Genomic DNA, 22,337 nt, shown 5'->3' with positions numbered 1-22,337 from the left:
GTGTATGTGGTGGGGTGGGGGTGGGTCACTGTGCTCTTTCCCTTCATTGTCCCATAGGCTCCCCCAAACCAAGGAACTGCTATTATTGTCCTTTTTTCCAGATAAAGAAACTGAGGCTCAGGTAGATGGGGAGACTTGCCCAGGGCCACACAGCTAGTAAAAGGTAGTGTTGGGATCTAAACTGAGGTCTGTGCAAGTCCTAAGCCAGCTGTTCCTAATACAGGTGCTGCAGGAGTTCAATCCATGCAGTTCAATCAGTGATCATGATGACACCACCCTTGTTGGGAATAGTCAAGTATCATGGTTTTTTAAATTAGTGACTTAAAAAAAAAAGACCAGATTCAAGGCCATCCCTGAAATAATGGCACTGTTGTGAGCATTCAGATGCCCATTGCAGAAAAAAATTGGGTAGAGTCCCTAGCCTGCTTGAGGCTTAAGTGGACAAGAGTCTGGGGGAACTCTGGCTACCAGGTGCTGTCTTGAAGGCCCGGCTCTGCCACATTCATTTGGAAGCTTTCCCTGACTAGGGTTGCCAGAATTAGCCTTCAGAAAGTATTTAATACAATTAGATTTGAATTTCAGATATACAATAAGTCATTTTTTTTTTAGACAGGGTGTCACTCTGTCACCCAGGCTGGAGTGCAGTGGCACGATCTCGGCTCACTGCAGCCTCCGCCTCCCAAGTTCAAGCCATTCCCCTGCCTCAGCCTCCCGAGTAGCTGGGATTACAGGCGCTTGCCACCATGCCCAGCTAATTTTTGTATTTTTAGTAGAGACGGAGTTTCGCCATGTTGGCCAGGCTGGTCTCGAACTCCTGACCTCGTGATCTACCCACCTCGGCCTCCTAAAGTGCTGGGATTACAGGCATGAGCCACTGCGCCTGGCCCAACAAGTCATTTTTTAAGTATAGCTTAAGAAATTTTTAGTATAAGTATTCATGAGACATATTATACTAAAATATTCCTTGTTTATCTAAAATTCAAATTTAACTGAGTGGCCGGGCGTGGTGGCTTACGCCTGTAATCACAGCACCTTGGGAGGCTGAGGCAGGTGGATCACCTAAGGTCAGGAGATCGAGACCAGCCTGGCCAACATGGTGAAACCCCATCTCTACAAAAATACAAAAATTAGCTGGGCTTGGTGGCAGGCACCTGAAATCTCAGCTATTCGGGAAGCTGAGGCAGGAGAATTGCTTGAACCCAGGAGTCGGAGGTTGCAGTGAGCTGAGATCGCACCATTGCACTCCAGCCTAGGTAACAAGAGCGAAACTCTGTCTCAAAAAAAAAAAAATTAACTAAGTGAGTGTCCTGTATTTTATCTGGCCACCCTATCCATTCCCCTCCCCTGAGCTTTCCCAGTCCCCACAGGCTCACCCTCCTTGCCTTTCCTGAGTTAGAGTCTTTTGTCTTTGAGATTGGGAGCTCCCTGAGGGTAAGGGTCAAGATTGCCCTTCTGGCCTGCTGAATGCCTGGGGGGGCAGGGGTTTGAGAGTGGGGCAGGAAAGGTGCACACCCCACCCCCATCCCCACAGCAGAGCTGGCACAGTGCACTGGCACTCCTGGGGTGCCTAGAGTATGCTTTCCTAGGTGACAAGAGATGTCCGAGTGGCAGTGGTGGTTGCGTGTGTGCAGTTGTGCCGAGCACGGTGCACACAGACATGAGTAGCTCTGTGGTTCTCTTTCTGGGTCTTTGAGGGATGTGCACAGTTGGTGTGTGGCTGGGTACGTTTCCACAAAGTGTTATCAGATTTGGTGGTGGCTGGGTGTGGTGGTACACACCTGTAGTCCCAGCTACTTGGGAGGCTGAGACAGGAGGATTGCTTGAGCCCAGGAATTCGAGACCAGCCTGGGCAACATAGTAAGCCCTCACCTCAAAAATAAAAAATAAGAAAGATTTGGTGGTGTGACCAAATGTGTGTGACGGGGGCTCTTTGGTGATCTCTGCTCTACTGGGCATTGGGGAATTGTAAATCCATTGATGGAAGGGGCAGTGCTGGTGGAGGATCTTGTCAGGTGTGGAGGTGTGGGTGTGGGTGTGATAATGTTGTGAATTATCAACCACAAGAAAAATGAGCTGGAATTGGGCACACTGGCTCATGCCTGTAATCTCAGCACTTTTGGAGGGAGAGGCAGGAGGATCTCTTGAAGCCAGGAGTTTGAGACCAGCCTGGGCAACAAAGAAGGACCCCATCTCTACAAAAAAAATAAAAAATAGCCAGGCATGGTGGTGAGTACCTGTAGTCCCAGCTACTTGGGAGGCTGAGATGGGAGGATCACTTGAGCCCAGGAATTTGAGGTTACAGTGACCTGATCACACTACTGTACTTAACCCTAAGCAACAGAGCGATACCCTGTCTTAACAAAAAAACAAAACAAAACAAAAAAAACGGGCTAGAGAAAATGAATCCAGGACCTTGCTGGGTAGGGATGGGATGGGGCAGTGGGAAGGGCTGTGGTTGCTAGGAAGGAGGAGGGGGGCCTACCCTGGGAACTCCCCAAGGGCAGGGATGGGATTTTCTCATCCCCAAGCACAGGGTCTACTAGGTTCAAAAATATTCTGGAGACCAAACTCAGCCAAGGAAAGCCATAGAGTTCAGCATGGTCATGAGGGGCCACTGAGAGCTAGCTGAGAAGTTTCTTTTTTTGGTGTTTTGTTTGTTTGTTTGTTTGTTTTTTTGAGACAGAGTTTCTTGTTGCCCAGGCTGGAGTGCAATGGTGCGATCTCAGCTTACCACAACCTCCGTCTCCTGGGTTCAAGCGATTCTCCTGCCTCAGCCTCCCGGTAGCTGGTATTACAGGCATGCGCCACCACGCCCAGCTAATTTTGTATTTTTAGTAGAGATCGGGTTTCTCCATGTTGGTCAGGCTGGTCTCGAACTCCCAACCTCAGGTGATCCACCCACCTCAGCCTCCCAAAGTATTGGAATAAAGGTGTGAGCCACGGCGCCCGGCCTAGCTGAGAAGTTTCTATTTTCCCATGGACAGTAGGGAGTTACAGAAGGTTGTTGTGCAGGTAAGTGGCATGATCTGAGCTGGACTGTAAGTAAGTTCATTCAGCCACCTGGAGGGAGCAAGACTTGGAGCCAAGGAGGCCACTGAGGGAAAATAGGAGACAGGGAAATGTAGGCAGAGAGACAAGGGAGAGGGAGTTCTGAAACGAAGAGGGAGGGATCGTGAACCTTCCCCCGCTCAGTGAAACCTAGTCTGGTTCTTGGCCAGGCCTAGGCTCCTAAACTGGACCCCTGTTCAACTCCCTGTGGACAGGGTTGAGTGGTGTCCCTCTCACTAGCTACACTGCAGTTTGGGACTTTCTGAAGCCGTTGGGTCCACCCGCGCCTCCTGGTTCCCCTCTTTTCCAGCTTCCCCTTGGAGAGCAGGGTTAATAAGAAAGGAATCCAGTCCGTGACCAGTCTGCCCGAAAGTGTGCCATTCATTGATTTGCTCTGTGACGTTGGGCAAGTCACTGCCTCTCTCTCTGACTCCATCTCCTCACTAGAAACTGGGCTGACAATCTCTTTCCCTCTCACCTGGGACTCCAGGTAATCTTTGCATTTCATTCAGCCTCCTCTTCCTGCAGGGCTGCCTGCAAGGAGGCAGAGAGAATGGAGAGGCAGGCCTGTCTCTGGGCTCTCAGGTGAGATGGGTGAGGAGGGAGCAGTGGGTGGGCTAGGGCAGGGCCATGGAAAGTGGCATGTATGGTCACTCCATCGCGAGGACCAGCACTGGAGCAGAAGGAGAGCAGCCTTATCCAGGGACCCTGCTGCTTTGCTACAGATAGGGTAGGGAGGGCTTGCCCAGAGAGGCCTGCCTGCTTTGAGGTGTGGAGATAGGTGGGCTCCTCCAGGCCCAAGGAGGCAGACAAGGGGCACCAGGGACCCTGGCACCTATGTGTGTATATCTGAGGAGGGGTCTCTGCATGGCAGGGTGCCTGGCTTTACTCACTGCAACTCTGGCCCTGTCAGCTCCTCTCTGTCTCTCTCCCTTGCTCTGGCCGTGTGTCTCTCCAACCACGTCTCCGCCTGTGCCACCCTCCAGGTGATTCATCTTCCTCACCCCCACGCCCAGGGGGAGGGCAGGGCAAGACCAGGCCAGGATGTGCTGAGCAGGGCAGGGTAAGCGGCACAGCTGAGTGGAGAGGAGCGCCTCCTCCATCCTGGCCAGGCCCTGCCAGCTTAGGTGGGGAAGGAAGTGAGGAATGACACCCAAAGCAAGGTACAGAGTTGGGGAGGGGCACTCGGCCTGGGGTCTGGGGCACCCTGTTCCCTCAGTGCTGGGAAAGGACCCTGATCTGAGTCCCTTGGGGTGGACCTGGCTGGGATGTAGCCAGGGGTGAGATCAGGGGCCTAGGGAAGCTGCTGGAACCCTGTGGGTTGGGCTATTTCTTCCCTCTGGGACCGGGAGACCTAAAATCCCCTGTGACTCTTTCTGCCTGTGTGACACTGGAAGGGAGGGTGCAGAGGTCTTTGTGTGTGTATGTTTTGACAGCAGAGTTTGTATGTGACTGTTTAGGAGGAGGCAAGTGTCCCATAAATGTGTGTATTCCTGGGCCTATGGCTAAGACCCAGGGACACCGTGGATGTGTTTGTTAGATGAGTATGACATAGTAAATGACAGTTGTCCCTTGGTCTCCATGGGGGAATTGGTTCCAGGACAGCCTGAAGATACCAAAGTCGCCAACATTCAAGTCCCTTATATAAAATGGCATGTTATTTGCAAATAAACTATGTGTATCTTCCTGTATACTTTTTTTTTTCTTTTTTTGAGATGGAGTCTATCACCCGGGCTGGAGTGTGGTGGCGTGATCTCGGCTCACTGCAACCTCCACCTCCCTGGTTCTAGCGATTCTCCCGCCTCAGCCTCCCGAGTAGCTGGGATTACAGGCATCCACCACCACACCCAGCTAATTTTTGTATTTTTGTAGAGACAGAGTTTTGCCACGTTGGTCAGGCTGGTCTCGAACTACTGACCTCAAGTGAACCACCCGCCTTGGCCTCCCAAATTGCTGGGATCACAGGCGTCAGCCACCACACCTCACCCTTCCTGTATACTTTAAATCATCGCCAGATTACTTATAATACCTAATACAATGTAAATGCTATGTAAATAGTTGTTATACTGTATTGAGTTTTATTTATATAATTTTTATTGTTGTATTGTTATTTTTTGTTTTTTTTCCCAAACATTTCGATCAATCAGCCTCCATGCAGAGGCTGAGGATGCAAAACCCATGAATATGGAGGGCCACCTGTATGCCACATGTCTGTGATTGTGAGTTTGTGTTTCTGAGTGTGTGGTATCATGTGACTTTATGCTGTTTCGCCACTGTGTGTGATTGTGTCTGACATGGTATAATTGACTCTGTGTGCCTATAGTCTTTGTGTGTAACCATGTTTGCAGGTGTGACATTATGGTGTGTATGACACTCCATGGCCCTGCAATTGTGAGACACAGTGTAAATGACAATGTATATCTTTTGTGACTCAGTGAAACCATGTTTGAAGAATGTCTAACTGGGTATATGATTGTATGTGGTTGGGTGGTTGTATGAAGCTGTGTGTGAGATGGTAGAATTGCCATTGTGTGACTGTGTGTCTTTGTGACTGCATGACCATGTTTGCAGGTGTGTGTGATACTGTGAGGCTGTGTGATCGTATGAGGTTGTGACCGCAGGTCTTTGTGACTGTGTGTAACTAGGCTTTCAGGAGGGCAATCACCTGCAGTTGGGCGAAATGGTATAAATAACACCAAGTGTTTCTGTGACTGAGTGGGCCCATTTGTGACTAGTCATTTATGAGACTGTGTGTGATATAGGCTAACAGACCCTTTGTGGCTGTGAGTGGGAGGCCATGTGGCTGTGGCACAGCATAACTTACACCATGTGATGGTGGTACCTCCGGGAGCTCTTGACTACTGCTCACTCTCTTGTCCTCACACCTGTTTGCCTCCATCTCTCCCTGTGCAAGGGGTTTTTGTGGCTCCCTTCTGCTACAGGATGGATGTCAGCCTAGCATCCAAGGCCTTTCCCACGCCTCTCTGGCCCCACGTGACTTCTCTATCATTTGAGGCACTCCCACAGCCCCCTGCCCAGCCAGGACCACATGAGCCCCACATTCCTTTCTTTGGGGCATGCCATCCCTGGGATGGGGGGGTCCCTCACTGCCTCCCAGACCAAATCCTCTCTCCTAAGCATGACCATCATCTCCTCTAGAGCCAAAGATAGAGGTGGCTTTAGGGGACATACAGTGAGGGAAGAGGGACAGTATAAAAAGGCCTCCCCTTTTTCTGAACTGGCTGCTTGATTTAAAGTTATTCCTGTGACCTGAACTCTGGATGCTGCACGTGTGTGTGTGGCAGGGATGCATGTGGGTCTGTGTAGATGTGGAAGTTGAGGAAGGTAGTACAGATTGCTGAGAAGTTGGGATTTTTTTTTTCATTTTTCTTCTTCTTTTTTTTTTTTTCTTGAGACAGCGTCTCGCTCTTTTGCCCAGGCTGGAGTGCAGTCGGGTGATCTCAGCTCCCTGCAACCTCCACCTCCCAGGCTCAAGTGATCCTCCCACCTCAGCCTCCCAAGTAGCTGGGAATACAGGTGCACACCACAATGCCCAGCTAACTTTTATATTTTTTGTAGAGACAGGGTCTCACTTTGTTGCCCAAACTCATCTCGAATTCCTGAGCTCAAGCAATCCTCCCTTCTCAGCTTCCCAAAGTGCTGGGATTACAGGCATGAGCCACTGTGCCCAGCCAGAAGTTGGGATTTCAAGAAGCAAAACTTGCTCATGAAACACAATTTCATCATTTTTAAGCACACTTAGCTGCACAAAATTGTAAACAAGAAAGTCTAGATATTCTCAGGGCCTTAACAAAAACATTGAAGAATGGTTTATACTCAGCATACCTATGTGGCTGTAGAAACAAGGGATGCAAACGCATGTATAAACTTTAGGGTGTTCACAGCCACCCCCAGCCTGGTTAAACTCCCTAGTAATACTGCCTGCTGACATACATGGAATCAGTGCACTAGTCACAAAGAATTCTTATCTATTGATGAAAACAGCCAGCCCCAGCCCTGGGTCTGGCTCTCCATCTGAGGGCTAGGATAGGGGCTTCCCAGAAAAACACTGTGGCCAGGAAAGGGGCTCAGGGAAACCCAATACCCCAGATAGCTGCTAAGACATGCCAGTCTTAACTTTAACCCCAGTCCCCTTTGGGTTAAAGTCAGTTACTTCACACCCATTTTCTCCCTTCCTGCAGGGCTGCACCAGGGAAACCGGATCCTGGTTAAAAGTTTGTCCCTTGACCCTGGCCAAAGCCTAGAGCCTCATCCAGAAGGTCCCCAGCGGCTTCGCTCAGACCCAGGCCCCCCAACCGAAACCCCTAGCCAGCGTCCTTCACCACTGAAGCGGGCACCGGGCCCGAAGCCACAGGGTAAGTGGTCCTGAAAAAGAGCAGAGAAGTGGCCCAGGGGAGGGGACAGAGGAGGGGAGAAGTTAGCCAGTGGCAGAGAAGAGACGGTTTGTTAGAAGGATAAGGAGGCACCGTGCTCCCGGGGCAGTGCTACCTACCTAGTGCACAGAGGGCTGTGGCCTGAGGCTAATGTGTGCATACTGTGATCTCACCTCAGCCCCTTTGTGTCTACCTCAGGCAAAGGTGCAGATTGGGGTTTGTGGAGGGGGTTGTAGCCTGGCCATGACAGACAGCCACCTCCAAATCCAGCTTTTTTTTTTTTTTTTTTTTTTTTTTTTTTTTTTTTTTTTTTGAGACAGAATCTCACTCTGTCACCAGGCTGGAGTGCAGTGGCATGATCTTGGCTCACTGCAACCTCCGTCTCCTGAGTTCAAGCAATTATCCTGCCTCAGCCTCCCAAGTAGCTGGGACTACAGGCACGTGCCACCACGCCCAGCTAATTTTTGTATTTTTAGTAGAGATGGGGTTTCACCATGTTAGCCAGGCTCAAATCCAGCTCACTGATGTCTCCCTTCTCTCTTCCCCATTCGTCTCTCCAGTGCCCCCAAAGCCCAGCTACCTGCAGATGCCCCGGATGCCCCCCCCACTGGAGCCCATCCCCCCTCCACCATCACGCCCACTGCCTGCCGACCCCCGAGTGGCCAAGGGCCTGGCCCCCAGGGCAGAGGCTAGCCCCAGTTCTGCAGCAGTATCCTCACTGATTGAGAAGTTTGAAAGGTGAGTCTGGTCCCTAGGGCACCCTCTAGGGGAAAGGGGGAGCCTGGGACAGGAAGGGATAGTCAGGAGAGGCCTCTCAGTCAGGCTCATACCCTGCCTCCATGTGTGTCCACCACCCACCTCAGAGAGCCTGTGATTGTCGCCTCGGATAGGCCAGCCCCTGGCCCCAGCCCAGGTCCCCCAGAGCCAGCCATGTTGCCACAGCCAACCTCGCAGCCACCAGTGCCCCAGCTCCCCGAGGGTGAGGCCTCCCGCTGCCTGTTTCTGCTGGCTCCTGGGCCCCGGGACGGCGAGAAGGTGCCCAACCGGGACAGCGGCATTGATAGCATCAGCTCGCCATCCAACAGCGAGGAGACCTGCTTCGTCAGTGATGACGGGCCCCCCAGCCACAGCCTCTGCCCTGGGCCCCCTGCCCTGGCTAGTGTGCCTGTTGCCTTGGCCGACCCCCACCGGCCTGGCTCCCAAGAGGTTGACAGTGACCTGGAGGAGGAGGACGACGAGGAGGAGGAGGAAGAGAAGGACAGAGAAATCCCAGTGCCCCTGATGGAGAGACAGGAGTCTGTGGAGGTACTGACCTGTGTTCACTGAGAGGCAGGTCCATGTGGAGAACCTGGGAGCCGTTTATGCTTGATTCTTCCCCTAGCTCAGTATTTCTCGAAATAAGACCTTGTTTCCAAGCTCTGTGACACTGGGCAAGTCTTTTCCCTCTCCGCTTCCCTACCATAAGCCTCAGTTTCCTTATTTGTAAAACGGAAAGTCTCTTACATCCATAGAGACTTCTCAACAGCTGGAGGAGGGGCGCAAGAGCTAGAGCCCTACAGGGGCCCAAGGCTGTGCAGATGAAGGCTCTTGGCAGCAGGGACCCCTTTCTGTGCCCGGGCAGCCTAACATTTCTTCAGAAGGCACCCTCGCACTTGAGTTAGATCTCGGCCAGAATACTTGCTCTGCTAGGACCAAGCTCAAGTGTAGGGGCCAAAGCCAGGGACTGCCGGCATGGCAGGTGGTCAACACATATATCTAAGGAATAGGAAACTGGGCCAACAGGCAATGAGTTTTATACGTTCTTATACTTTTGTGCTTTTCTCACACCCCAGGTACTCAGCAAGCCCTTGCTGATAGTGTACTGAGTGGGTGAATAAATGATTAATTAACATTTATACACCATTTAATCTGTAGTCTGATGTGTTTTATTTATATTAAATTATCTAATTGTCTCCATTACCAATGGACTTCGGTCCTATTATTATTTTGTTTTGGTTTTGTTTTTGTTTCTCACCAGCCTCTACATTAAATAGATTCTATTATTATCTGTATTTATGGATGAGGCATCCTAAATACAGAGCTGTTAAAGAACTTACGCAAGCTAGTGAATGGCAGAGCTTAGGATTTGAACCCAGGAAGTCTGACTTACCATCCCACATGCTTAACCACTACACTCTGCTGAGTGAATAGAGAGAGCAGGTGAATGAGTTGTTGAGTGAGGGAGTGCACATCATCAGAATGGAGGGGTAGGCTTTATGGTAGACTGGGGACTCAGGGATGAAGCTGAAGGACTTACAGATCTAGAGATGGGGGTCAAGGTTATCTTAGGGTGGTATTAGGCTTAGAGTGGCATGGGAACCGTTTTAAGAATTCTGGGAGCTTGGGTGAGGGTTACAATAGAGGATGATGGATCAGGGGTTACTGTTTCTCCTTTCCAGTTGACTGTGCAGCAAAAGGTGTTTCACATTGCCAATGAGCTCCTGCAAACTGAGAAGGCCTATGTTTCCAGGCTCCATCTCCTGGATCAGGTGAGTGGCCCCTTGGGGGTACCAGGGCCCCAGGACCTTGTAGGTGCTTTTCAAGGAGGAAGTGATAGGGCCTGAGTTCAATCCCACCATTGTGGCCAGAATTTAGAGGCGGTAAGACTCCTCTCTGACCTTGAAGTCAACTTGTCCCTGAAGCCAACTCTGATTATGCCCCAAGCTTGATCAGTGAGGGCTGATACCAACCCTCACTCCTAACGCTGGGCAGGTACACCAGCCCTGACTGTGACTCTGACGCTAGTACTGACTTGGACCCAGATCCTGAATTTATCCCTAGCTGTGAACTTCATTCTAACCCTGGCCCTATTCCAGATCCCAAATCCACTAGAATCCCTGAGAGTAGAGATTTTTATCTTTGTTCACTGCTCTATCTTACCCTGTATGACAGTGCCTCGCACACAGCAGACACTCAGAAATATTCATTAAATGAACAGATCTAATTCCAACTTTCTCTCTGACCCTGAATCTAATTCTAAGCCTGACCTTGATCCTGACTTCTAATTGTTCCAAAGCCTAACTCTTGGCAGCAGGGACTCCTTTCTGTGCCCAAGCAGCCTAACATTTCTTCAGAAGGCACCCTCGCACTTGAGTTAGATCTCAGCCAGAATACTTGCTCTGCCGGGACCAACCTCAAGTGTGGGGGCCAAAGCCAGGGACTGCTGGAATAACCTGAAATCCATCTCCCCAATATATAACCCTAACCCCATTCCCTGTCTCTTCAGTCTCAAGACCAATGCTGATCCCAAAGCTCCACAAGCCTCCCCACAACTACTGCCCTCACCCTTCACCAGTCAAGCCCCAGGCCCAGCTGGGCTGAGTGCTTCTGCCCTGCCCCACAGGTGTTCTGTGCCCGGCTGCTGGAAGAAGCTCGGAACCGCAGTTCCTTCCCGGCCGACGTTGTCCACGGCATCTTCTCTAACATCTGCTCCATCTATTGCTTCCACCAGCAGTTCCTGCTGCCTGAGCTAGAGAAGCGCATGGAGGAATGGTGAGGGGCCCTAGACCTAGACTGCCCACTCCCCTGTCCACCTGCCTGCCGAGCCCAGACCCAGAGGTGTACACAAGACTTCATTTCTGCTTGCTCTTCCTCTTAGTGACTTTTGAAAAAGGAATCAGAGCCGGGCACGGTGGCTCACGACTGTAATCCCAGCACTTTGGGAAGCTGAGGCAGGTGAATCACCTGAGGTCAGGAGTTCGAGAACAGCCTGGCCAACATGGTGAAACCTTGTCTCTACTAAAAACATTAAAAATTATCCTGGCGTGATGGCGCGCGCCTGTAGTCTCAGCTACTCAGGAGGCTGAGGCACAAGAATCACTTGAACCCGGGAGGCGGAGGTGTGGTGACCCAAAATTGCACCATTGCACTCCAGCCCAGGTGATAGAGCTAGACTCTGTCTTAAAAAAAAAAGAAAAAGAAAAAGAAAAAAGAATCAGGCCCAAGCTCTGCCTTCCAGGACCTCCCAGTCTGATGTGGAACACAGACCAGAACTCAGAAAATTACAACAGAATAGCATAGCCTACAGGAGTATGAGCTTAGGAGCCAAATTGGCTGAGTTCAAATTCCAGCTGTGCCACTTGCTAGCTTTGAGCAAGTTTCTTAAGTTGCTATGCCTCAGTTTCCTCATCTATAAAATGGGGGGAAATAATAACGGCTTACCTTGTAGGGTTGTTTTAAGGATTAAATAATACATAAAAGAGCTTAGAACAGTACCAGGTATAGGCCAGGCATGGTGGCTCACGCCTGTAATCCCAGCACTCTGGGAGGCTGAGGCAGGCGGATCACCAGGTCAGGAGATCGAGACCATCCTGGCTAACACGGTGAAATCCCATCTCTACTAAAAATACAAAAAATTAGCCGGGCATGGCGGGTGCCTGTAGTCCCAGCTACTCAGGAGGCTGAAGCAGGAGAATGGTGTGAACCTGGAAGGTGGAGCTTGCAGTGAGCTGAGATCGTACCACTGCATCCAGCCTGGGCGACAGAGCAAGACTCTGTCTCAAAAAAAAAAAAAAAAAAAAAACAGTACCAGGTATATACAATAAGTGCTCAATGGATGTAAGCTTTTGTTATTTTTACAGTGCTATGATAGAGCAGAGAATGGGAGGCTGTGGGAATCCAGACAAATGGACCAAGCCTAGCTTGGAGATTACAGAAGGATTCTGGGAGAAGGTGATGCCTAAGCTGAGTCCTGAGGTAGAAGGGCAAGGTTTACAGGCAGCCTCTCAGGCCTTCTTCCAATCCAGCCTTTAGAGTCCACACCATTTGCCAGAATGGTCTTTCTAAACAACAGTCAGACCATGTCTCTCCCTGCTTAAAATCATGTCGACATTCCCCATACCTACAGATTCTCCACACCTACAGAGTCAAGTGTGCCCCCCTCACCAGACTGTGACCACAGAGAGCCAGCATGAAGCCTGGTTCCTGTATCTCCCCACGAGTCTGTGAACCCTGAGGGCTGGGACCAGGTCTGGTTTGCTTTGCTCCTGCACCAGACTGACCAATGAGGAGTACGACCAGGCCTGGTCTCTTTTTCTTACCTACCAGATGGTGACCCTCTCAGGGCTCAAATGGGTGTGACTCATTTCTGTGTCCCCAGCATCACCCAGCACACAATTGATAATAAGTATATGAAGTGGTCCTGGCAGTAGGGTCTCAGGGTGAGTACTTCAACCAGTACTCAGGCAGGGCAGAATTGAGGCAGGTGGCATCCCAGGCTGTGGTCTGAAGTCAAGCCGAGCCTCTTGGCCTCATTGGCCTGTAATGTAAGCAGCATTTCTGAAGGAGAAGACTAGCTGAGAAGTAGGTTTCTAGGACTGAGATGAAAGGTATCTGCCTGGGGCTGGAAACCTGTGGGGGAAGTTTCTGAGGGGCAAAGAGCAGCAGGACCACATCAGCCCGTAATTCCACCCCAGGGACCGCTACCCACGCATTGGAGACATCCTGCAGAAACTGGCCCCCTTCCTCAAGATGTATGGTGAGTATGTGAAGAACTTTGACCGGGCCGTGGAGCTGGTCAACACCTGGACAGAGCGCTCCACCCAGTTTAAAGTCATCATCCATGAGGTGCAGGTAAGTGGTCAAGCTGGAGGGAGCAGACTGGGGGAGGAGAGGTCTGCAGGGACGTGGTGGGGGATCTGCAGCCAGATCTGAGCCCCTCTGCTTCTGCCTGTCACAGAAGGAGGAAGCCTGTGGCAACCTGACATTGCAGCACCACATGCTGGAGCCTGTGCAGCGCATCCCCCGCTATGAGCTTCTTCTCAAGGACTATCTGTTAAAGCTGCCCCATGGCTCCCCGGACAGCAAGGATGCCCAAAGTGAGTGTGTGCACCCAGGCCCCTTCCTACTCCTCCACACTAATAGCTCTAGGCCAGACCTCTGAGGCAGGACCCCAAGACTTAATTGACAGGGTCGGCCTTCCATTGCCACATGATTGAGATCCCAGAGGAGGATCTCCAAACTGAAAGGCCCACATTGAGGTTCTGAAGTGAGACCCCAGGATGAGATCCTCCTTCTGAATGTTCTCTTTGGGTATTCAGGCAGGGACCTCCAAGTTGAGACCCCTGCCTGAACACCTGTAGAGAACATTCAGAAGGAGATCCCCAACCTGAACTTCCCAACTGGAACCCCAGAGTTTGAGTGGCATGCCCATTATGATCCCCTAAAGGAACTCATCCATTTCCTAGATCGAGACCCCAAGGCTGACCCCTAGACTCACCCCCAAATGAAGTTGTACCAAATGAGAAAGGAAACGAGCCTGAAACCTCAGGGACTGAGCCACCAAGCTGAGAGGCCAGACTGACCCCTCGGTCCAAGCCCACATCACAGAATCTCCACAGCTGAGCTCCCCAGAAAGAGCCCTGGCTCATCAATTTTCCATCCTCCAGATTTAGAGCTATCTTCCTTGTCCGCCAGCCACTACCCAGAATGAACCTCCCAAAAGAACCTCCGAATTGAGCACCCTAGACTGGACCCCAAATTTTCCACCTCTCAAATTTGGATCTCTAGGCTGAGATACCTCCTCCCCAGACTGAATCCTTACACATTGAACCACTAGAAAAGTCTTCTATCCCGATTCCTCCAGTATCAACCTGAACCCCACAACCCAGATAGAGCTCCCCCGGCCTACCCCACTTTTTCTTCCCCAGATTGTTATTTTCATTCATTCATTCATTCATTCACTTAACAGCTACTTACTGAGCACCTCCATGTTTTTGTGCATTGTTCTAGGTACTGGGGATATAGAGGTGAACAAAACAGACAAGGTCCTTGATCTCAGGGAGCATATATTCTAGTCAGCAATGAGACACAGTAAACAAAAATAATAAACACACAGTAGAGGCCGGGCGCAGTGGCTCACGCCTGTAATCCCAGCACTTTGGGAGGCCAGGCCGGGGGATCGCCTGAGGTCAGGAGTTTGAGACTAGCCTGACCAACATGGTGAAACACTGTCTCTACTAAAAATACAAACATTAGCTGGGCATGGTGGCGGGCATCTGTAATCCCAGCTACTTGCGAGGCTGAGGCAGAATTGCTTGAATCCAGGAGGCGGAGGTTGCAGTGAGCCGAGATTGCGTCACTACACTTCAGCCTGGGCAACAGAGCGAGACTCCATCTCAAAAAAAAAAAAAATAGCTGGGCATGGTGGTGGGTGCCTGTAATTCCAGCTACTCGGGATGCCGGGGCAGGAGAGTCACTCGAACTCGGGAGGCAGAGGTTGCATTGAGCTGTGATGAGCCACTGCACTCCAGCCTGGGTGACAGAGCGAGACTCCATCTCGAGAATAAATAAAGAAGTAAATAAATACACAGTAGAATATTAGATAGGTGCTGAGTATAATTCAGAGAATTAGAAGAGGGTGGCATGACAGTGGCTGGAGAGCCTACTTGAGATTGGGTGGCCTGTCTGACTAGAAGACAGTGAGTCAAAACCTGAATAAAAAGAAGGTAGGCACATGCCTGTTGGGGTGGAGCATGTTCCAGGCAGAGGCAACAGCAAGTATAGTGTCCAAGGCAAGGGGAGATATTAGGGGAGGTGGGGTGCTGGACAGGTTGCATATCTCTGGATCAGGAAGAAGGTAAGTGTGACCTGAACATGACAAGTGAGAGTAGAATGGTAGAAATGAGGTTGGAGAGAGGAGCAAAGACTGAAGGCCAAGATAAGGAGATGGATTTTATTCTGAGTTTGGTGGGTAGCCATGGGAAGGTTTCGATCTTGATTACTTGGGGAGCAAGAGAGAGAGCTGAGAGATCAGTTAGAAGGCTTTTGCAATAATCCACGTGAGAAAAGTTGGCTTGGATGAGGACAGTAGCAGTAGAATCGGTGAGAAATGGTTGGATTCAGGATACATTCTTTTCAGAAGCAGCACTGAGAGGACTAGGGTGGAGTGGATGTGGGGCTTGGGAGAAAGAGTCAGGAATGACTTGTAGGTTTTTGGCTAGCGGTGATGGTTCCTGAGATGATCTTAGGAGTCTGACTTTGGACATGTTCAAAGTGAGCTGCTAGTCAGGCAGTTAGATGGATCTAGAATTCCAGGGAGAGATTTGGATGTCATTGGCACATAGATAGTATTCCAAAGCCATAGGGCTGGCTAAGATCACCGAAGGGAGTGAGTATAAAAGGAGGAGAAAGGAGGCCAAGGACAAAGCTCAGGGAAGTGGAATCAGCAAAAGAGACTTAGAAGGAGCAGCCCTAGGCTGGGCGCGGTGGCTCACACCTGTAATCCCAGCACTTTTGGAGGCCGAGGAAGGTGGATCACAAAGTCAAGAGTTTGAGACCAGCCTGGCCAACATGGTGAAACCCTGTCTCTACTGAAAATACAAAAATTAGCCAGGTATGGTGGTGCACGCCTGTAATTCCAGCTAGTCAGGAGGCTGAGGCAGTAGAACCACTTGAACCCGGGAGGCAGAAGTTGCAGTGAGCCGAGGTGGCGCCACTGCACTCCAGCCTGGGTGACAGAGCAAGACCCCATCTCAAAAAAAAAAAAGAAGGAGCAGCCCTAAAGGTAGGAAGAAAACCAAGAAAGTATGGGGTCCTAAAAAGCCATAAAAATGGGGGTTGAGGCCGGGCGTGGTGGCTCATGCCTGTAATCCTAGCAATTTGGGAGGCTGAGGCGGGCAGATCACCTGAGGTCTGGAGTTTGAGACCAGCCTGGCCAAGATGATGAAACCCCATCTCTACTAAAAATACAAAAATTAGCCAGGCGTGGTGGCCGTGCCTGTAATCCCAGCTACCCTGGAGGCTGAGGCAGGAGAATGGCTGGAACCTGGGAGGCAGAGGCTGCAGTGAGCCAAGATCGTGCCACTGCACTCCAACCTGAGCCACAGAGTGAGACTCTGTCTCAAAAAAAAAAGAAGGGGAAGTGGACAGCTGTGTCCACTGCTGTGTCCGCTTCCCAAACTGAGCCTTCTCCACCCCGCCAGATGGGGCACTTTGCTACCAAGCCTGGACCCCTAGAAAGAACTAGGCCTCTAGAAAGTTTAATATCTAAGCTCTACAAGCAGACATCTGCAGCATAAGTAAGTACCTCATTCCTCCTGCTGAAAAAGAGCCCTCACTGAGGTGCCAGCCTAAACTTCTAGAAAGGGCCTTCCAGACTGATTATCTGGGATGGGCCCCATGGACTGACATCTCCAAACTGAACCTTCATACTAAGCCCATTCTGAGGTCCCAGTTATAGATCCCAACACTGGTTTCTCAAACTAAGATCCCCAGACTGGGCCTCTTCCCACCTGGAATACTCTTCCCACACTGAGCCCTGAGAGTGGGTTCCCAGTGACAGCCTTCAGCCTGAGGTCCCCAAAAGAGCTTCCCAGTCTGATCTCCTTGGCCACCATTCTATAGACAAGTATTGCCAAACTGAGCAACCTAGATTAATTCTCCTATTTCATATCCCTCAGACTGAAACTTTCAGCCTGAACTTAAAAGACTGACTCTCCAGGTCCATCCTACAGACTGAAGCCCCACTGAGCCCCCAGACTGGATTCCCTGAGTTCCCCAGAGGGAACCCTGAAATTCAGCAGCCCAGACTGAGCTCCAGAGATTCCAGACTGTGTTCTCCCCAGCCCAAGTCCCCTAGACTGATGACCCCTATTTTTCTTTTTTCTTTTTCTTTTCTTTTTCTTTTTTTTTTTTTTTTTTTTTTTTTGAGACAGAGTCTTGCTCCGTCACCCAGGCTGGAGTGCAGTGGCGCGATCTCCGCTCACTGCAACCTCCGCCTCCCTGGTTCTAGCGATTCTGCAGCCTCGGCCTCCCGAGTAGCTGGGATTACAGGCACCCACCACCGTGCCCGGCTAATTTTTGTGTTTTTAGTAGAGACGGGGTTTCACCATCTTGGCCAAGCTGGTCTCAAACTCCTGACCTCGTGATCCACCTGCCTCAGCCTCCAAAAGTGCTGGGATTACAGGCATGAGGCACTGTGCCCGGCCAACGACCCCTATTTTTCATTTACCAGATGGAGAGTCCCATGATGAGCTCCAGGACTAATGCCCTAGATTATTAGACTGTCCCCCAAATTAAGCCACACAGGCTAAGTGCCTAGTCCCATGTCTACATTGAGCTCCCAGGACTCAGTTCTGCAATTTTATTTTCACACTGGATCCCCAGCATAACATCGCCAGGTGAAAATTATCCAAATAAGCTCCCTGCACTAGACCCAAAGTGAGCCACCAATGAAAGCAACCTAGGGTGGGCTCCAGATAGAGTCCATTTTCTCAACTGTATATCCTTGGGCAAGCTGCTCAGCCTCTCAGCCTAAGTTTTCTCACATGTAGAATGGGGATGATAATGATACCTACCTCATATGGTTGTTTTGAGAAGTAATGAGATAATCTGGGTAAAGCTCCTAGCACAATGCCTGGCACATGGTAAAGGCTCAATAAATGTTAGCTGCTTTTATTACTAAATGCACTGGCTAATGCCCATCCCTCTAAAATTGGCCCTCGGTTGAGTTTAAGAAATTTATTTATTTTTTATTTATTTTTATTTTTATTTATTTATTTATTTTTTTAAATTTTTTTGAGACAGAGTCTCACTCTGTCGCCCAGGCTGGAGTGCAGTGGCGCGATCTCGGCTCACTGCAACCTCCGCCTCCCAAGTTCAAGCGATTCTCCTGCTTCAGCCTCCTAAGTAGCTGGGATTACAGGCGCCCACCACCACACCTAGCTAAATTTTGTATTTTGGGTAGAGACAATGTTTCACCGTGTTGGCCAGGATGGTCTCAATCTCTTGACCTCGTGATCCACCCGCCTCGGCCTCCCAAAGTGCTGGGATTACAGGTTTGCGCCACCGCACCCAGCCTATTTTTATTTTTTTTGAGACTGAGTCTCACTCTTTCACCAGGCTAGAGTGCAGTGGCACAATCTTGGCTCACTGCTATCTCCACCTCCTGGGTTCAAGTGATTCCCCTGCCTCAGTCTCCCAAGTAGCTGGGACTACAGGCACGCACCACCACGCCTGGCTAAGTTTTCTATTTTAGTAGAGATGGGGTTCCACCATGTTGGCCAGCATGGTCTCGATCTCCTGACCTCATGATCTGCCCACCTTGGCCTCTCAAAGTGCTGGGATTACAGGCATGAGCCACCACGCCTGGCCTTTTATCTTTTTTATTATTTTTATTTATTTTTATTTATTTATTTTTGTTGTTTTTTTTTTTTTTTTTTTTTTTTTTTTTTTTTTTTTTTTTAGTAGAGACGAGGTTTCACCATGTTAGCCAGGATGGTCTCAATCTCTTGACTTTTTGATCCACCCACCTCGGCCTCCCAAAGTGCTGGGATTACAGGCGTGAGCCACCGCGCCTGGCCTATTTTTTTTTTTTTAAGTGAAAGCAAGTTTATTAAGAAAGTAAAGAAATAAAGAATGGCTACTCCATAGGCAGAGCAGCCCGAGTTGAAGAAATTGAGCTTCCTGTTTTGTATCAATCCCAACCCTATCTGAGGCCCCGGGAAGAACCTCACAGCTAGAGCTTGGCCAACTGAGCTTCCTTAATGGAGCCTCCCAGATTGAGCTCCCCACATCAAGTCCAAAGATGAAACTTTGTCCCCAGAAACAACTTCCCGGTCTGGTTTTCTGAGCTGTTCAGAATGAGAATCTCTGAATGAGAGCCCGCCTGAGATATGCACGCTAAGATCCTCAGCCCAAGATCGTAAGCTGAGCTCCCAATTTTTTACCCCTCAGACTAAATTCCCCAGGCTGAGCCTCACTGAATCATATGTCTGGTTCCCCAGACTGACTTGCCCACTTTCTACTTTCCAGACTGCACTCTGGAGCCTGGACCCTAGACCAATCTCCCCATACCGGGCCATCTGGAACTCCTGGCCTCAGTTGCCTACACTGGGCCCAAGACTAAACTCCAAACCAAGATCCTAGACTGCCAAGCCCAGACCAGGCCCCACTAAAGCTTCCAAACCAAGCCCCTACATCAGGCCCGCCAGATTACACTCCCTAGCCTGAACCCCTAAGTGAAATTCTAGACTGAAATCCCCACACTGAGCCCCCAGTTAGGGACTGTACACCCTGGATCCTTGGAAATGCCAGTCTGTACTCCACATGAGACATCTCCAGACAGAGCTCGTTGTAACAAAGCCTCCAGTCAGAGCCCATCAGCCTACACAGGCCTGAGCTTGTGTGCCCACAGCTTGCCAGAGTCTTCTTCCTATCTCCTTCCCTGGGTGCCCCCTACCTCTACTACTCAGTCTGCCCCCTGCCTTGGGGTGGGGGAGATGTAGGATGTGTAGGAGAAAAGGCAGCTGGGAGATCGTTCCCAGCTCTGATGCCAACTCTGCCACCCAGGTAGGCAACCTAGGGTGGCCACCTTCTCCCTGAGTCTTGGTTTCCTCATTGGATAAATGGGGCACAATCATCTATGTTACAGGGTTGTTGTGAGGGTTGAAGGAGCTAATTTATCCAAAGCATCTGCCTGGAGAGGGCAGTGGGACCTTGGCCCTGTCCTAGGGAGCTCGTAGTCTACTGAGGAATATGGATGCAGATGTATAAATACATGATAAGCACTGTGACTAGTGGGACAGAAGGGAGCAAAGGAGAATGTGAGAACCCAGACAGGGTCCTAACCCAGCCCGGGAACTTAGGGCAGGCTCACTGGAGGAGGTGAGCTGGATCCAGAAGACAGAATGACAGTTGGCCAGATGAAGTAAGACGGGACATGTTTAGGGAGGTGTAGGAAGCTGGAGTGGTCAGCAGAAGCCACATCACCAAGGGCTTTGAGTCTTTTTTTTTTTTTTTTTTTTGAGACGTAGTCTCGCTCTGTCACCCAGGCTGGAGTGCAGTGGCGCGATCTCAGCTCACTGCAACCTCCACCTCCAGGGTTCAGTGGTTCTCCTGCCTCAGCCTCCCGAGTAGCTGGGATTACAGGCACGTGCCACCATGCCTGGCGAATTTTTATAAATTTAGTAGAGATGGGGTTTTGCCATGTTGGCCAGGCTGGTCTTGAAGTCAGGTGATCTGCCCCCCTCGGCCTCCTAAAGTATTGGGATTACAGGCATGAGCCACCACGCCCAGCCTCATCAAGGGCTTTGAATGTCAGGCTAAAGGGCTAGGTCTTTACCCTGCAGGCACAGGGGAGCCACTGACAGATTTGAGCAGAGGAGTGACAGTAAACTGTGTGAGAAAGCTCCTTCTGGCAGCCAGGATGGAAGAAGGGTTGGAGATTGGAGCCCGGCCCCTGAAAGGCATGTGGATGCCTGAGCTGGGACAGGGGCCATAGATCTCTGTGAGCACCAAAACTTGGTCATGAAGAGAGAGCCTCTTAGGAAAACACGACTTGGTTGGCCAGCCATATGGACCTCCTTCAGAAGCACCTCTGCTCCTCCAGCACAGGCTGATCTGAGTGGGGAGATCCAGCACATACAGAATGGGGTAAACGAAGACTGTGGCCAGGCCTTAAGCATGGGTGGGATTTATTAGTGTGTGGAGATGTACAGGGACTCATTTCAGCTTTTTCTTTTTTTTCTGATGATACCTGGTCACTATAGGAAATATGGAAATTACAGAAAAAGATGAAGTAGGAAAAAAATCACCTGTGATCTGAGCCCCCAGAGAATAAGCACAATGAACATTGTGACATAAATTCTTCCTGGTGTTTTTTAGACATGTATAATTGTAAAAGTGAGATCATTCTATATAAACATGTTTGTATCCTTTTCTTAAAATACCCTGAGCATTTCCCAGATTATTAAAAGCCCTACATGAGGATCGTTTGTAAAGGTTGTTTAATGTTCCATTATATGAAGACACCATAATGTATTTAACTGAACCCCTACAGTTGGCCATTTTTTTTGGCAGGGAAGAGGTACAGGTGAAGGTGTGCTCCCCTACAGATGGACATTTTTGTTTCCCACTTGGAATTGTTGTAAATACCAATATGACAAAAGTGTGTTTGTGTATAGAATGTGTATTTTCCTAGCATAGATACCCAGAATCAGAATCATTGAGACAAAGAACAGGATCATCTCATTGTTTCTTTATATGGCTTTTTCTGATTATAAAAGTAATACATGTTCTTTGTCAAAAATATGGAAAATAACAGAAAAACCTAAAGAAGACAATAAAAACCACCCACAGTCCCACCAACCAGAGACAACATGGGTATGCTTCCTTCTGGTTACATATGTAACTATTACTGTTATTATTAATGGTAATAATAATCATGGCAAGCTTGCATTTTTTAATTGGCTGCCAACTACTCCATCTATTGTGATTCTGGCATTGTGACATTGGACAACTTCTGATTTTAAATGATGTTGCTGTGGACATCTTTGAGGGTGGAGCTTTCTGAGATGGGAGGGTGTGATCAGGCCAGGAGGAGGTATTCAGGGAGGAAAGAAGCCCCGAGGCCGGGTGCGGTGGCTCACGCCTGTAATCCTAGCACTTTGGGAGGCTGAGGTGGGCGGATCACAAGGTCAGGAGTTCGAGACCAGCCTGGCCAACATAGTGAAACCCTGTCTCTACTAAAAAAACAAAAATTAGCCAGGCATGGTGGCACGTGCCTGTAGTCCCAGCTACTTGGGGGGCTGAGGCAGGAGAATCGCTTGAACCCGGGAGGCAGAGGTTGTGGTGAGTCGCGATCACACTGCTGCACTCCAGCCTGGGCAACAGAGCGAGACTTCGTCTCAAAAAAAAAAAAAAAAAAAAAAAAACCACAAAGCCCTGGAAAGGCTCCTCTCTGCTAGTTCCCCATCTGACCTCACCCCTCTATGCCTGTAGAGTCTCTGGAGCTGATCGCCACAGCAGCAGAGCACTCGAATGCTGCCATCCGCAAAATGGTGAGTGGCCCTTCTAGCCCCTGCCCTTCCTTGGCCACCCACCTGTGGTGTCTCCATCCTGGGGTGGGGGTGTCATGAC

General features: G+C 50.0%; 1 protein-coding gene across 1 annotated transcript in view; it reads left to right on the top strand.

Moving 5' to 3' along the window:
• The window catches only part of FGD1 (FYVE, RhoGEF and PH domain containing 1), a 50,048-nt gene that overhangs the window by 16,765 nt on the left and 10,946 nt on the right, over positions 1 to 22,337 (top strand). Inside the window, exons 2-9 of the mRNA XM_024240476.3 lie at positions 7,251 to 7,424; positions 8,003 to 8,180; positions 8,306 to 8,747; positions 9,881 to 9,970; positions 10,825 to 10,973; positions 12,896 to 13,052; positions 13,159 to 13,297; positions 22,200 to 22,258. Of these exons, the coding sequence (XP_024096244.1) occupies positions 7,251 to 7,424; positions 8,003 to 8,180; positions 8,306 to 8,747; positions 9,881 to 9,970; positions 10,825 to 10,973; positions 12,896 to 13,052; positions 13,159 to 13,297; positions 22,200 to 22,258 (1,388 nt within the window). The remainder of the gene's footprint in view (positions 1 to 7,250; positions 7,425 to 8,002; positions 8,181 to 8,305; positions 8,748 to 9,880; positions 9,971 to 10,824; positions 10,974 to 12,895; positions 13,053 to 13,158; positions 13,298 to 22,199; positions 22,259 to 22,337) is intronic.

The sequence above is a fragment of the Pongo abelii genome, chromosome X, assembly GCF_028885655.2.
Source record: "Pongo abelii isolate AG06213 chromosome X, NHGRI_mPonAbe1-v2.0_pri, whole genome shotgun sequence".
In the NCBI taxonomy this organism is placed as follows: Eukaryota; Metazoa; Chordata; class Mammalia; order Primates; family Hominidae; genus Pongo; species Pongo abelii.
Note: the sequence above shows the minus strand (reverse complement) of the source record. Positions and strands in the feature narration are given on the sequence as shown.